The sequence below is a fragment of the Symphodus melops genome (genome assembly GCF_947650265.1).
Source record: "Symphodus melops genome assembly, chromosome: 4".
In the NCBI taxonomy this organism is placed as follows: domain Eukaryota; kingdom Metazoa; phylum Chordata; class Actinopteri; order Labriformes; family Labridae; genus Symphodus; species Symphodus melops.
In genome coordinates this window covers 13,576,164-13,590,559 of record NC_136694.1, presented here as the reverse complement: position 1 = coordinate 13,590,559, position 14,396 = coordinate 13,576,164, and the positions used below count along the sequence as shown (strand labels likewise).

Sequence of the window (14,396 nt, the reverse complement as noted above, 5' to 3'; positions counted from 1 at the left end):
ATTGCAGTGGGAAACTGTTGTGTTCTAATTTTTTGGAAAGAATAGTCAGGCTTTTATTGGTCTCCCTCGCTAACATGAAAATGAAAAAAAGAACGAAAGATGCCATCTGATGAGGCCTGGGGCCAAAATCTTCTGATTCTTCGATTTGAAGTCAAGGGCCACAAAAAATCCACTCAAGGGCCACAAATGGCCCCCGGGCCGCACTTTGGACACCCCTGGTGTAGACTCTCACACCTCTGAGGAGAACGTAAAAGTTCTTCACTTGTTCCCCCGGTGGAAAAAGAAAAAAAAGTATATTTGGCAGATGTTTTTGCTGCACGGCAGACCAAACTATGTGAGCGACTTTGACTATCTCTTCCTAAGTTTGATATATTTGAGAATACCTACTGAAGCAATCTTGATCTGAAACGTTTTATCAAATAACATCTCCTGAGCCTAACCTTTCTTTATTGGGATAATCCCACTGAGATGAAATCTCTCTTTTCATGAGCGACCTGCGCTGCTCTTTTGAAGTGGTTTGGGGTTTTGAGGTTGACCTTTAAGACTTCTGAAGAGTGCTCTATCACAAGCCAAAACCCCTCTTAAATGTTCGGGGATTTAAGATTGAAGTGCTCATTTTTAAATATCCTATTAAACCAATAATCCATCCTATTTCCTATCCCCCCTCTCTCTTACCTGTCCATTTTGTGAATCATTTGCTCATCCTTGGATCTTCCATGCCGCTGTCACTGTTGATTCATCTCTTCTCCTCCAGTTCCCATCCTCCGTGCACCTCTCTTCCTTGTCTTCAAGCCTCTTCCTCTGCCCTTCATGGCACACTTGCTTCACATTACCCAGCACATTAGCTCTGATCTGCACTGCTAGCTATAAGGCTTTGTTAGCTCTTGGTTGGTTTGACGAACATGTCAGCTTGCCATCCCTTGCATGTTCATTTACACAGCCTGCTCTCAGACCCTCTGCTGTCTTTGTTGAACACACACACGATGCAGGAGGCCCTGATAATCGTTTCAAACCGTCATACTGGTAACAAAGCAGCACAGTCTTATCTAGATACTAAATTCAAGCAAACTCTATAAGTATGATGTCCTTTTAGAACTGAGACCTCTTTTCACTTTTTTTCACCTCTCGCTGTAGCTGCAACACAAAATTTACATTTTTATTCTAAAGTTTGACAATATAACAAAGAGCATCTTATACACCAGCGGCATGCAAAAAAAAAGGGTCACACGTTGTGCAACAAGAGTGGGCAGATAGGGGTTTGTGAAAGTAGAGGGGAATGAAGGAGCCACAGAGGAGTACGAGATGGAGACAGAGGAGGTTCTGATCTGGTCCAGACTCTTTCAAACTGAGAGGCGAGGGAGAGCTGAAAGTGGGGAGGGGGGGCGCCGAGGGAGAGATGTGAGGGTAAGATACTGTGTCAGGTGAAAGGGACAGATGCAAGCCACCGTTCAGAAAACAATAGGGAGATAATTGTTGTACTTCGCCTTCCTTATCTGCATGGTCAGCAAAGACGAAGCAGCAGCAGTGACTGTAATTCAGATTTCATTTAAGGAATTACTGTAAGCAAGTTTTAATCCCTCAGTGCCACAATGGGCCATACTTATACATCAGATCAACCTTCATCAACAGCTGTGAGGGGTGATAAAGGTGCATGAGGACAACGCGGTAGAATGCGGTAACACTTGGCATCTCATTCAGACAGGGATTTGGAAGACAGCCGTCCTCCAGACTAGCAGTACTGATGAGCAGCACGCCACAGAAAACACAGAGGGCAACCTTTGACAGCTAAGGTTTTTTTTTTTTTAATGGTTAAAAAATGGGTCATAAGGTAATGAGGTAACTCGAGTGTTGATTCCCATCCCTAATCTTTAACCAACATGATATACGCATTTCTGTGTGACTTTCAGAGAATCTCATCTCAGATCTGATCAGGGTAGAAAAACCGACAAAACAGTTGTTCATCCTGAAGCCTCCTGAAGCACATTTTTGGTCTGCGTTTGTGCTTGGCGTTTGTGTTTGGCATTTTTTTTGTGTTGTCAATTTGCCAATAAGTGATTAAAAACAGGCAAAAGAAACCCAACTCTAGTTGTAGTGAACAGTATAACTCAGTAAGGATCAGACCATGTACAAGTCTTAATGTAAAACCTGAATCTACCCCTTGAAAATATTGCACTTCAAAAGTTGAGTGACCCAAGTAAAACGTCATCCAACAGAGCAGATTGTATTATTTTTGTTTGTCCGTAAAACCATCAGCCTTGTAGATTTAGTTATTGTCCCGTGCTTCATGGGAATATTTAGTTCTGCTGGGTGCTAAAAAGGCTTCTCAAACACTACCTTGGAATGGATCCCCCTGTGACTGAGACTGGGTCAAATAGAGCGCAGACAAGAAGAGCTGCCACCGGAGGCTTCCGATCAGTCAGCCTTAATGAAAAGAAATGAGTGGGCAGTCCCAAGACCCCTGTGGACACGCAGGCAGCTGTCCAGTGTTCTTGTCTATAAATGGATCTGACAGAGCCAGCAGCTTGGCAAAGCCGAGCGCTTGGACCAAAGTTTCACAAGGAAAAGTTTCAGTGTTGCTGCAGGTGGTTAAGGGTCAACGGGGAGCAATATGCACCGCACATTTAGTCACAAGAGAGAGCTCTGGATCATATGACGTTATGAAATATAATACTACTAGACACCTGAGGGAAATAGTGAGTTATCATTGAGACTGTTTGTAATTGGAGGTTTTACTTCCTCTCTGTGAGAATTCGTATCTGCTTTTTGCAAAACTGGACAACAAAGTGGGTTTTATCATGTACATTATTTATTATTTAATTCCTTATACATTCAAATCTATTTAAAAAAAAAATCCCAATATATTTCATTTAGAAACAAAACTTCGTTATGTTGAGCTGACATATGTTGGTTAAATAAAAGAAGCCTCTTCTCTGCAGAACTGAAGGACAGCATAAGCCTCCAAAACTATTTTGAAAATGCACTCTGAAATTTAATTTGTGAAAGTTGCAGGAAAAATAAAGTGGCTGTTCATGGGGAGAAAGGACATAAACGCCACAATAACATCACTGCTCAATAGACGGCAAAGCTTCGAGCCTACATGGTGAAACTCCCCCCCCCCCCCCCCCCCCCGACAGCTTAAAAGCCCTGTTCTTTTGTTATCAGTATGTGCTTGTAAAGATTTTCTGAAGCAAATCATTCTTCTCTGTGATTAAAGAAGAATGCTGTATTTTCCAGCTGAAATGAATCTTTGTCGGAAGCTGATACCTTATGGTTCATGCTTTTCATAAATATAGTTATCTTTCTCTCTTTTGTCTCGCTTGACGTTTGTCAAATACCATCTGCCAGCCTAAAACTGGTTTTGTTACAGTCTTTATGTACTTTTAAAATTTGCCTGTCACTTTAAGAAGTGAAAGCAAATATTCAGTTTGGGTATGAAAAACAAAGCAGAAGTTGCCTTACTGCCTGGACTCGGGTCAATGGCAAGACGTCCAAGCTACGGTAGACTGGCTTCCCATAAGTGTATTAATGAAGGCTTTGCTGTATATATCTCCTATTCTGTCAGCCCGCCTGCTTGTCAATCAATCTGCCGATGAAACCAGCGACCTGCTTATCGGTCTTTTTCCCTGCCAGAGTCTTGATCTGAACATCACTAACGTATCTATCTCACTTCTTCTTTCTCCAGACTTGAAGTGCACCCGACCCACTATCTACAGTGGCACAGCCTTCCTATATGTCACTCAAAAGTTCTTTTATGTTTTATGATTCATGCACACACACACACACACACACACCCACACATTTTTCCACACATCCATTTGGACAGTAGCCTCAGGATGTGGAATTGCACCTCCTCTTTGCTATCACTTCCGTCTCTCTCTCCTGTAATAGTCTGTGGTCGGCCCGTTGTCATGCATCTTGGGCCTTAGAGTGTGTGTGTGTGTGTGTGTGTGTGTGTGTGTGTAGATGCAGGGTAAATGTCAGCCCAACAAAGGCCTGTGTTACCATGACGATTTTGTAGGCGTTTGCTCTTTTACTCCTTGACAGCTTCTCATATATTGTCACTCTCATTGGCAGTTTGTGACACTCTGAGTGAGCATTCGGAGAGTTTACCCGTCCACCTTCTGAGTCTAACGAAACACAGATGTCCTCAAAGTCACATTCAAGAACAAATGTTTCTCCAGCCACCACTTACTGTAAGTGTCACCCCCACCCTTCCTCCACAACACTCCCAAGGCCTCAGCCATCTGCAGAATGATAATGCTAGTTCTGTGCCATTTAATACCATTAGCAAGGGTCCAATGGCATCTCAGCAACACTTTCTACTGTATCCCACATACTTCGCCCACTTAAATCTGTCGGTCTCCTGAACGGAGTATTTGTGTACCCTGAGGCACGAGTGTGTGCAGGCCGACTGAGATGCTCGGTTAAGTACCACTCAGGTCCTGCCTTGATTACTCAGTGCTTATGGGGCACTGCTGAGACCAAAAAGGTATGTTGTATTAAAGTATTTGAAGCTATTTTTAAATGTAATCAGAAATCTGTTGATTCAGTATTGTAGCCTTTAAATAGGGCATTAAAGATTTGATACAGATGTCCATTCTCAACAGGTAAACCGTATACATGGAAGGTGTTGATGAGCCTGGTGGGGGGCTGATGCTAAAAAAAAATAGAGACACACCCCTTTAATGAAAAATAAAAAGATAAAATAACATGTTTAGGATTAGTTAACTGTGAAATTTCCTCCCCGAACATTTAGCTGTTTTTTTTAAGTCTCATCTGCATTTTTATTTTGTCAACTTACAGCCTTCAAACTGGCCAGGTGTAAACATGGTAGATGATAATAGCGGCGTGTGATTGTTGGATTGTAGAGTTATCAACATATAGATGGAGATATTTATGTAGTCTTAAAGACAAGAAGATAAGAGTTGTGTTTATGATGGCAACAGAAATTGCATCTGTAGTTGGATTTAACTATCTAATGTAGGAAAACTTGTGAGTGCAGAGAGTTAAGAATCAACATGGCTTAGGACCTATGACCCAATCTATGAAATCTTCTTTCCACAGATAAAACAGTTTTTGCTGACTAGTTGACATACATTTAAATGTAGAAGTGTATTAATGCAACTGAAATATTTACCTAGTATTGCAATATACATTATACATTGTATACATTACAATTATAAGAAGCCCCATTTCAGCTATTTAAAAATGCCCCCAAATATGACATTGATAAAACATTATGTAACTTTTTTTTTGCCACAAAATGAGACAAACAAAGCAGATACCTAACCGTCAATCAAAAGCGTTGTATGCAACCAACAAACTGAGCTTGTATTTGAGTTTAAACATGAAACTCAAATTATAGTTGAATAATGATTTTGCCTTTTTTTGAAACCAACATCTGTTGTTCTCACAGTAAAAGACTCGGCACCATTCAGTGAACTTCACAGCAATCGTTTAAATTGTTCCATACCCCAAAGTTTGATTTGTGATCCTAACATTACCACAATTGTGTATAAAAGATTTAAAATTGACGTCTTTATAGAAAATTACTTTCAAAATGTTGCCACTCAAGGCTGTGTCTTTTTTTTGTTAGTTTGTCAGTCTGTTATAGAAAAAAAAAATAGTAGTTTGGAGTGCATGGATTTACAGATGGATCTGCAGTGTGGAGTTTTTCTCTCTTAATGTCACCTCCATCATCTGTGCTGTTGGTGTTGTCCTTCTGCTCCCGTGTTCAGCTGTTTATGTTTCTGTGAATCTTCTGTATCTGTCTAGCACTTCTCCTTCTTCCTTCAAAATAACATTTCAGTTGACATTTCCCACTCCAGTCTCTTTTAACCACAAACTAAACAACCAATGTATTTTTCAAAATGGTGTCAGTACAATCTTAAGCCCCTTCAGACAGCATTCAGTCCTACCGAAATGTTTAGACCTGAATTCCACTTGGTGTGGGGGGGGGGGACTGAATGGCTTCAGTAATGACCATAAAGATCATGTCACCCCGCTATTACCCCGTCGTCTGGCCCCATAGCAAATCTCAGACACAATACACCAAGATGTCTTCATACTTACCTGTTCAGTTTATCTGGGTGAAGAATTTGAGAAGGAGAAATTCAGCCATTTTGAGCGAAAGAGAGAGAGAAAAAAAAAACAAGGGGATGGGATGAAACAGGAACAGAAGGAGTCTGTCAATGGGGAAAATGGATGGAGACTGATGAAAGAGAGGAAAAGTCTGGGAGAAAGAGGCTTAAGAGTGCCTGTCAGGGAAGAAGGGTTAATAGAAAACTGTAAGAGAGAGCTACAGTGGGTGAGTGGTTGATGGGAGGAATGGAGAGAAAAGAAATCCGTCTGAAAGGATGGAGGACGGTCTGTCAACCTTTCCTGCTGGGTAAACAAGAGAAGAAAAGTTAGACTTTTGAAATCTAAAATAAATACAAAATGTGAACATAAAAGAAATGACTGTTTTGGTGTTTGTTAATGTATGTGTATTGCAATGAGTAGTTGCAAGTGGTAAGCCCCAGACTTGGCCTTTCTTCTTACTGATCTGATAACAGAGCCTCTTCTGTTCTGCAGTAACCTTCTCTGAAACTCATAAACGCAAACACAAGACAGTTCACGATCATTTATATCTCCTTCACAGTGAACTTACGTTCCCTCAACATTGATGCTCCAGCAGCTTTGTAGGGTGTAAAACCAAAGGTTTATTTTTTCTGCCATTTTCATTCCATTAATCACTATTACTATTCATATGACTTATTTCCAGACACAGATATTTTCTGTTCTTACCAGTAAAGTGCTCTAGCGACACATTATGAAAAGAAATATTGACATATGCCTTTGTTATGAACGCTGTATACCCGTATTTATTGCCCACGCAAACACACTCCTGCGCGCAAGCTCACATCTTCCTGTCTTTTTATGCCTCTCTCCTTCCATCCATACCCCTCCTTCACATCCATCATCTCCAAGGCGACCACCCCTTGAACACACAGGCCACATAAAGATGAGCTGTTCTCTCTCGTGTTCCTCCCTCCCATCTTCTCCCAACAGCCACCCTCCCTTTCTGTCTCCCTCTCACTCTTAAATCTATAAAACAGTCTCTCAGAATCCAGCTGAACCTCTGATCCATGATGCTACGCTCCACTGACCACCATCTCTGTAACGTGTGATCGATTTGTCCTGCTTTAAGCCATCGCGTGTCTTCATTTGGGTAAACAGAAGGTGTTGGTTTAAATTGGGACAAAGGCACCCACTTATTTAAAGACTGAGGTGCTCCTCTGTGAATCTGCAAAAGCGAGGGCATGGTTGAGTTGACTGACAGGTGGGTGTGTTTGTAGCTGGTTGCTTGTAGGCTGAAGCCCCGCCTCCACGCCACCTGTTTGCAGCTATCATAAGACTTCATAACGACTCTACAGAGATCAATGGCTTACTGAGACTACAGCCATGTTTAGTGTGTACCCCAAATCAACCAGTTTTGTGTTTGATACCTGCCCCCCTGTTGTCCTGATAGCTTATATGTTTTCTAACTTTATTCTTTTAGTTATTGCGCATTTCACTTGGCTTGACACAAGAGTTGTATACTTATTTGTAATGTCTTCTTAGTATTAAAATCTTTATCACTAGTTTGAAATGAACATATTTTTGGAGAAGATTTTTTAGTCTTTTCTAAAGCAGAGCTATAAGATGTCTTGCTTTTTATATTTAAGTTCAGTCTGCACATTTTTATTAAAAAAACGTCTGCATTAGCTTTAGAATCTTTTCATTTTGTGTCGATCCATCTGGTTAAACCAACATGCAGGGTGACTTATTGAACAAATAGACATTCCTTTATGTGTAACCAACGAGCCGACTGCCGTCCTAAGAGGCTCCTTCAACTGACTGCCTGATTAACTGTCTAGCTTTCCTACTGCCTGTGTAATCAGTGAAAGTCTGTGTTTATAAAGCAGCCATAGCCTCGGCCACTCTGCGAGCGTCTGATTGACAATCCTGCCTAGCAACTGTCTCTGTCCGTCCAGAGAAAGGCGGAGAACTGAATGCTGTTAGGACTGAGCTAAGACGACAGTTATTGATTTTCTTCTTGTCTATTATATTTGTTTCTCAAAGAGAAAAGGCAAGTGAGCGAGGCAAGTGTGTTAGTGTATGGGAGTACGTATACATGTGAGCGTTCCCCTATATTTAACACAGATGTATTGAAAGTCTATTTGTCCGTAGTGTCTGACTATAAAAGTTTAACATACTCAGCGTGTGCACTCTGTTGCTTCCACGCTGCAGCCATTCGAAGTTGATTCCTGGCCATCAAAACCAACAATCAATCTTCTGCCCACTAATTGGATGGAAACTGGTGGAAGAAAATGAGGACTTTGTGTGTCTGTATGTTGTGCTTTCTTGCCCGTGAATCACTGCTTGTGTGCTTTCAATCTAAATATCAGCAAGAGTCAGTGATAACGAACGACAGTTTCGGTTCAACTTTTTGTAAAATTAGGCTCCAATTCACGAGGGCAGCCGAAGAAAGTGTGAAATGACGAGAAAAAAATCCATATGGTTATTTTTGGTATCACCATGATATTACTGCCAGATAACGTTCAGCAGTGATGTACTGTAGATCAGAAGATTAGAACTTTAGATAAACAAGATAAAGTGATAAATGAATGAAAAATAGACTAAACTGTTTTTAGTACTTATATTACCTTAAATATTTACAGCAGGAATCAAATTCATAATTTTATGGTTAATAAGCAGGGTGCGAGGGGTCTGAGACCCCCTGATTGACACTTGAGCCCCCCTGAAAACCTCAGAAGCAACATGTTGGGGGGTGTCTCTGGAAAAAAAATCACCTGCAATTGACTTTATACTCTGTAGTGGACCAGAGAGAGAGAGAGAGAGAGAGAGAGAGCGTTGTCCGCTTATTGGTCTTTGAATACAAAGCCCACAACTACAAACGTTGTATGTTCTCATTTTGTGCAGTCCTTCCACCTGAGGGTCCGGGATTGGACTGTTTTGTTTGAGTTCCTTTTCACGGGGGAGGGGTCACAGAAAGAACTCCCAGGATTCCCCGCCAGCCACAAAGTCTAATAATCTTTGAGTTATTGTTTTGATTGAAAGCCCCCTGGTGGCAGAATGTACATACTGTGCATTTAATCTGTGATATTCTATTTCAACTCCCAGATAAGAACATTTGAATGTATGTGTCTATCAAGCCAGAACAAAATCCCCCCCACGTCTTTGCGTCTGTGTGATCGTCCGTCGCTCCATCTGTCTGCATGTTTTCAGAGTTTGTCCAATCTGTGTCATTTCTCTAAGTGTCTGTTGTAGAAAAGTTGAGTCCATCAGTCATTAAAAATAAAACTGTTTGTGGAAGTTAGTAGTGGAACATGTCGAGCAGCTAATCAAGACACTTTTAGTTGACTGCGATGTTTAATTCATTCAGAGCGTTAAGTGTCAGACTCCACTGGTCTTGTTACCCAACCCCGACAAGCTCAACCCTCAATATGGCGTCCTGCGGATGCAAGCAGGTCATCAGTAGTTCATTTGTCCCTTTAGCAGTTTGTCAAACTTATTTTATTATTGGTTTATGCTTGTATTATTATTTTTTCAATGTTAACCTTTGATTTAGTTTTATTTTCACTTGTTATAAGTTACATTTCATATGTAATATTCATGTAACCTACTTTGAAAAAAAAAACATTTGAACTGGATGAATGAGCACTAAATGTGTCTACCTAATATACTGTATACTGACTTTGCTGTATAGTAAAGCATCCACCTGACATTAATGAGCTGAGCACAATATTAGAAAAACCTCTCAGTAAAAAATCCAAAACAACAGCTCAAAGTAAAACCTCGGAAATGATGATAAAGTTTAAACTGCCCTTCTACAACACTTCCAATGAAAAAAAAAAAAAAAAAAGAATATTATCACCTCCACGAAAACAGAATATCATTCTGTGATATATATTTATGGATTTGCTTAAACAAAATAAGCTTGATCTTGTACCTAAAATACTGTTCACTAATGAAATTCAGTGCGGACTCTGAGCTTGAATATTTGGCTGCCCTCTCCGCCCAAGGTGACAAGCATAAAAAGCTTTTCCTTTCTCTAAATCATCTAAGTGTGGATGGCGGTCGTCCAAAATTGGACCTGGGGCACCAAATTGAACTGTGTGTACTGTGGGAGGTGCTAAGGGTCAGTTTGAAATTCAGGAACTGTTTCATACACTATGCATGAGGCACAGTGTCCCATCACACTGCTCTATCTAAATGTTGCAATGCCACAAACTCCCACATTCACACCGCAGCACACCTTAATGCATGCTTAAACTCCTGCACACACAAACCTTTTTCGACCTAGAATTCTGCCTTTTCCTGCACATATGCTGACACACACTGCCCCCCTTCATAACACTAGATGTGAGTGGATCAGTAAAGCTAAATCCCCTTGTCACATTTGCAGCTCATCTACAATTCAATGGCACAGGCCGCGATGCCCTCGGATGCACTTGGCAAGTGAACATCTAACCTGCCCACCGGCATGTCTGTCTGCCAGCCGAGCACCGAGTGGTAGTTACCAACTACTGTAGCCTGCTCGACGGCCACAAGCTGAAGCTTTAGGAGCACTCGCCCGATGTCTTTTAAAGGGGTCTCTGCTGCATTTAAAAGCAATACAATGCTCAAGAAAACTACTAACACTATTGTTAATTCCTCATCAGGCAAGAGTTGAATGTCTTCAAAGATCTCTTGGTAGTGTTCACCACTCTGGCCAACCTGCGACTCACTCTCGCAAAATCACAGTTTACTTCAGCTCAGTGCGCGACGCACAGCAAGCTTCAGAGAGAAAGTAATCACAACATGCAACAGCTCAATTTTCTGTCATTATAAAAGAAGCCAAGTGTTTTGTTTTGTTCCCACCTCGAAATAAATAAGTCAGGGTAATGCCCGCCACAAGGCAAATAGCACACTGCAGCCAAAGAACAAAATAGTATAGCCCGACTGACATGCAGCTGATATGCCTGTTTTAAAAGTGGAGAAACACAAGGCTGTATTCTTATACAGTTCAATTATAATGAATGATGCTGTACCTGTGCCCAGCTTTAAGCCAATTTCAGTCAGTTAATTCTCAATAACATTAATGTCTAAAATCAATCTGATCTTATTTTTTATCTCTTCTTCAACACACATACGCACAAACACACATACACATACACACAACCTACACACCTGTAGCCTTTTCATCAGCAGCACATTTAATACAGGCATCCAATTAACCCCGCTCTCACTGTTTGAAAAGTTCCATTTTATTTTCTGTTCACCTTAAAGGTGAGCCGCGTGAAGGTTTATGGCTTAGTGTAAGGCAATGACCAAAAAGTAAGCGTGCATAGAAACATGGACATAACTATTACCACGATGTCACAAGAAGGGTCATCTTCAGTGTGAGACCTTGCAACTCAATTGAGGGACATACAAGCAGACATTTTCCCCACGTCCATCTGCAGAGCAAGAGGAGATAGTAGCTTATTGTATCCATCACATTTCGTGATCTTATAAAGATTTTAAAGAGCAAAAAGAGTTGTCCATGTGTGAGAAACACAATATTTATTATGCTATCATTCCTTTTTTTATTGGCTGTATATTTCCCAGCTTGACGTTTTGCCCAGTCATTTATTTATCTGCCTGAAACAACTGCATTTGATACCTGCAAAAAGCAGGTACATACCGGCTAAGACGAATCCTGGTTGTACCCTGGTAATCTGGCTCTCTGAACCATTAATCAGCTATGAAAGATTTGTAAACTTCATGAAGACAAATCTAAGTCATCTTTTCAATACTTTGCCAAAATGCTTCACAAGCGATTTGATACACCAACATGAAACCTGCACATATATAATCTATTTGTTTACTCAATGAAATCTGCTTTATTGTTGTTCTTTATTTACCAGAGTGATGCTGAAAGATACAGATACATGCCTTTATTACCAGCCACTCAGATAATTGCCCCTCTCCTTTACCAGCCTTTCAAAAAAAAAAAAAAAGACTGCTGCAGCCTTGATTTGAGCGAATACTGTTCAAAGAAAGAAAATCACAGTCATTATCTTCTCTCATCACTGCACTGGCTACCTGTCTCTATTAAAATTCATTTAAAACTCCATCTACTTATCTTCAAGGTCTTACATAATTTAGCACCTTCATATATTATTGACTAGCTTTCATTTCATGTCCTAATGTGCACTCTCATGTCATACACTGCCTTTCTTTGAAAGTTTCCAAAGTGTCCCACAAGAAATCTGCTGAGGCTGCTTTCAGTTCTACAGGTCTGGACTCCCCAACATTTGGAACTTACAAAGAAAAGTCACTATGTACATTAGAAACTAATCATAGTTTTTATTTTTTCTTCTTATAATGTAAGTTAACATGCTCGATAATTGATATTATCATTATTATTATCGGAAATAAACTGTTTCAGTTGTTTGTGTTTCATTTTTTCTTGCTTTGTCAGGACGCTTTAACCCACGTTTGTTTTGAGTGGATTGGATTACACAGACACACGAGGTTCTCTCTACACATTTCCTTCATCCTATACAAGCTATCCTCCTTTCTCTTTACTTCAAAGTCTTCCTCATGAGCAGTCTGCCTCTTCGGGTACTCAAACCACACAAAACGTTGGTGCTATGGCAACAGGGGCAGAATTTAGAGAAGCAAGCAAAATTCAGTGACAAGCTGTCGGATTTTAACATTCAATGAAGAACTGAAATCGAAAAGGGAAAAAAAGGATCTGGTAGTTTTTGGAAGTACTCGCTGCTGCTCCTGCAGTGAAGTGCCCTGCTCCAAGGTTTATTTTTGTTTTTATTGTGTTTCAATACAGACGTTCCCTGCAGCTCCTGTGCTATGATTCACTGCGCTACAGATTGAATAAATGTGTCTGTGCCTGTTCCTCAGTCTGTTTCATTCCTTTACACTGACTGATGGAAAATATACACTCAAGGGAGTTCATTTATCAGCCGTTCCACTAACATTCCTCAATACTTCGGTCCATTAAAAAAAATATTAAATGAGTTCTATTTGTGTAGAACATCTCCCATAGTCAAAGAAGCCTCTCAGGGGGTTCGATCCCCAGCTCCTGGAATGACGTGCAGGAAAGGGGCCACAGGTCAGATTTAAGCTCAGGCCGCCTGCTAAGAGGACCACAGCTTCCATACATGTGGTGCACGCACTACCCACTGCGCCACCAGTGCCCCTTCAACATGCACAATGACAGGTGTCAGAGGTGTAGGGGGCTCGATCAGCCTCCCTGGGTGACATTTACATAAGTCTGCGTCTGCACACCAGAGAACAGCAAAGAGAACAGGACAGCTACTTTACTGACTTTGAGGCTTATTTTGAGTCTTTTTTAATCAGATACAGCCGTAAATGAATTAAAACAGTAAAAGAGACGCACATCAGAGAACATCACAGAGAACATGACAGCTACTCTGTGACTTATATTGAGTCATGTTTAGTCAGATACAGCTATAAAACTGTGGATTTGTCCATAATGTATACTGTCAGTGTCGTGTACCCACTGGTCAAACAAACTGGACTTTAGGGATGAAGCGTGCTTAAGTGTAATCATGCCCTGAGAATGACCGATATCTCATGATGCATTCTGCCTTTGTGAATTTCCCTTAGCTACTTGTGAGCAATGTAATTTGACGCTCTGTCTTCTCTTTTTCCCCTCCCCATTTCCTTTCTGCCTCCTTTTTTTTTTTTCAGAGCTCACTGACGAATCACGGCTGAGAGACCCGAAGAAAGCAGGAGGAGAAGTCATGAAGAAGCAGAGATGTCCTATCTGTGTTTTTTCTTGCCTTTTTTTTTTTTTGGTTCTTCTTCAATTTTTATCCACTGTATTATTTTTTCACTTTCACTCAATAACCCCCTCCTGTTTTCCCCTCACTGTCCTCCTTGTTTGGTTTTTTTTTGAGTGTATTATCTTGACATGTCACTCAGAGTTTATGATGTGTTGATTTATTGTCAAGTTGCGCTGGCACACCCCTGCCATCACTGAAATAAATCCCAGTGATCCAGTGGTGATGAGACTGCAGGTTTTTTGTCTTGCGATTGGCGACTGGCTGTGTCTTGTCACTTCATGCTAATAATGCTTCCACTACTGAAAATGGGGTCGTGTGCACCCTTCTGTCAATGCAGTGAGGCCCAGGGGTTTGATTATGCCGTGCTCATGGTTCCATTAAGAGAGAGAAGGAAGAGCGAGAGAGAAGAAAACAAGGGATAAATGAAGTGTGGGACAGATGAAGAGTGAAGTGTGATAAATATGTGTGCACATGTGTTACTGTCTGTTACTGTTTTTCCCCATGATCGTTTAACCATTTTGTGAACATGCCATCACGTTAAAGTGCTTGCGTGCATGT

General features: G+C 40.9%; 1 protein-coding gene across 2 annotated transcripts in view; it reads left to right on the top strand.

Moving 5' to 3' along the window:
- Window positions 1–14,059, top strand: part of chchd6b (coiled-coil-helix-coiled-coil-helix domain containing 6b) — a 53,156-nt gene extending 39,097 nt beyond the window's left edge. For both annotated transcript variants that reach the window (XM_079342285.1, XM_079342286.1), the window contains one exon: window positions 13,744–14,059. In XM_079342285.1, the coding sequence (XP_079198411.1) occupies window positions 13,744–13,767 (24 nt within the window). In that variant the 3' untranslated portion in view covers window positions 13,768–14,059. The remainder of the gene's footprint in view (window positions 1–13,743) is intronic.
- Window positions 14,060–14,396: the final 337 nt, after the last annotated feature.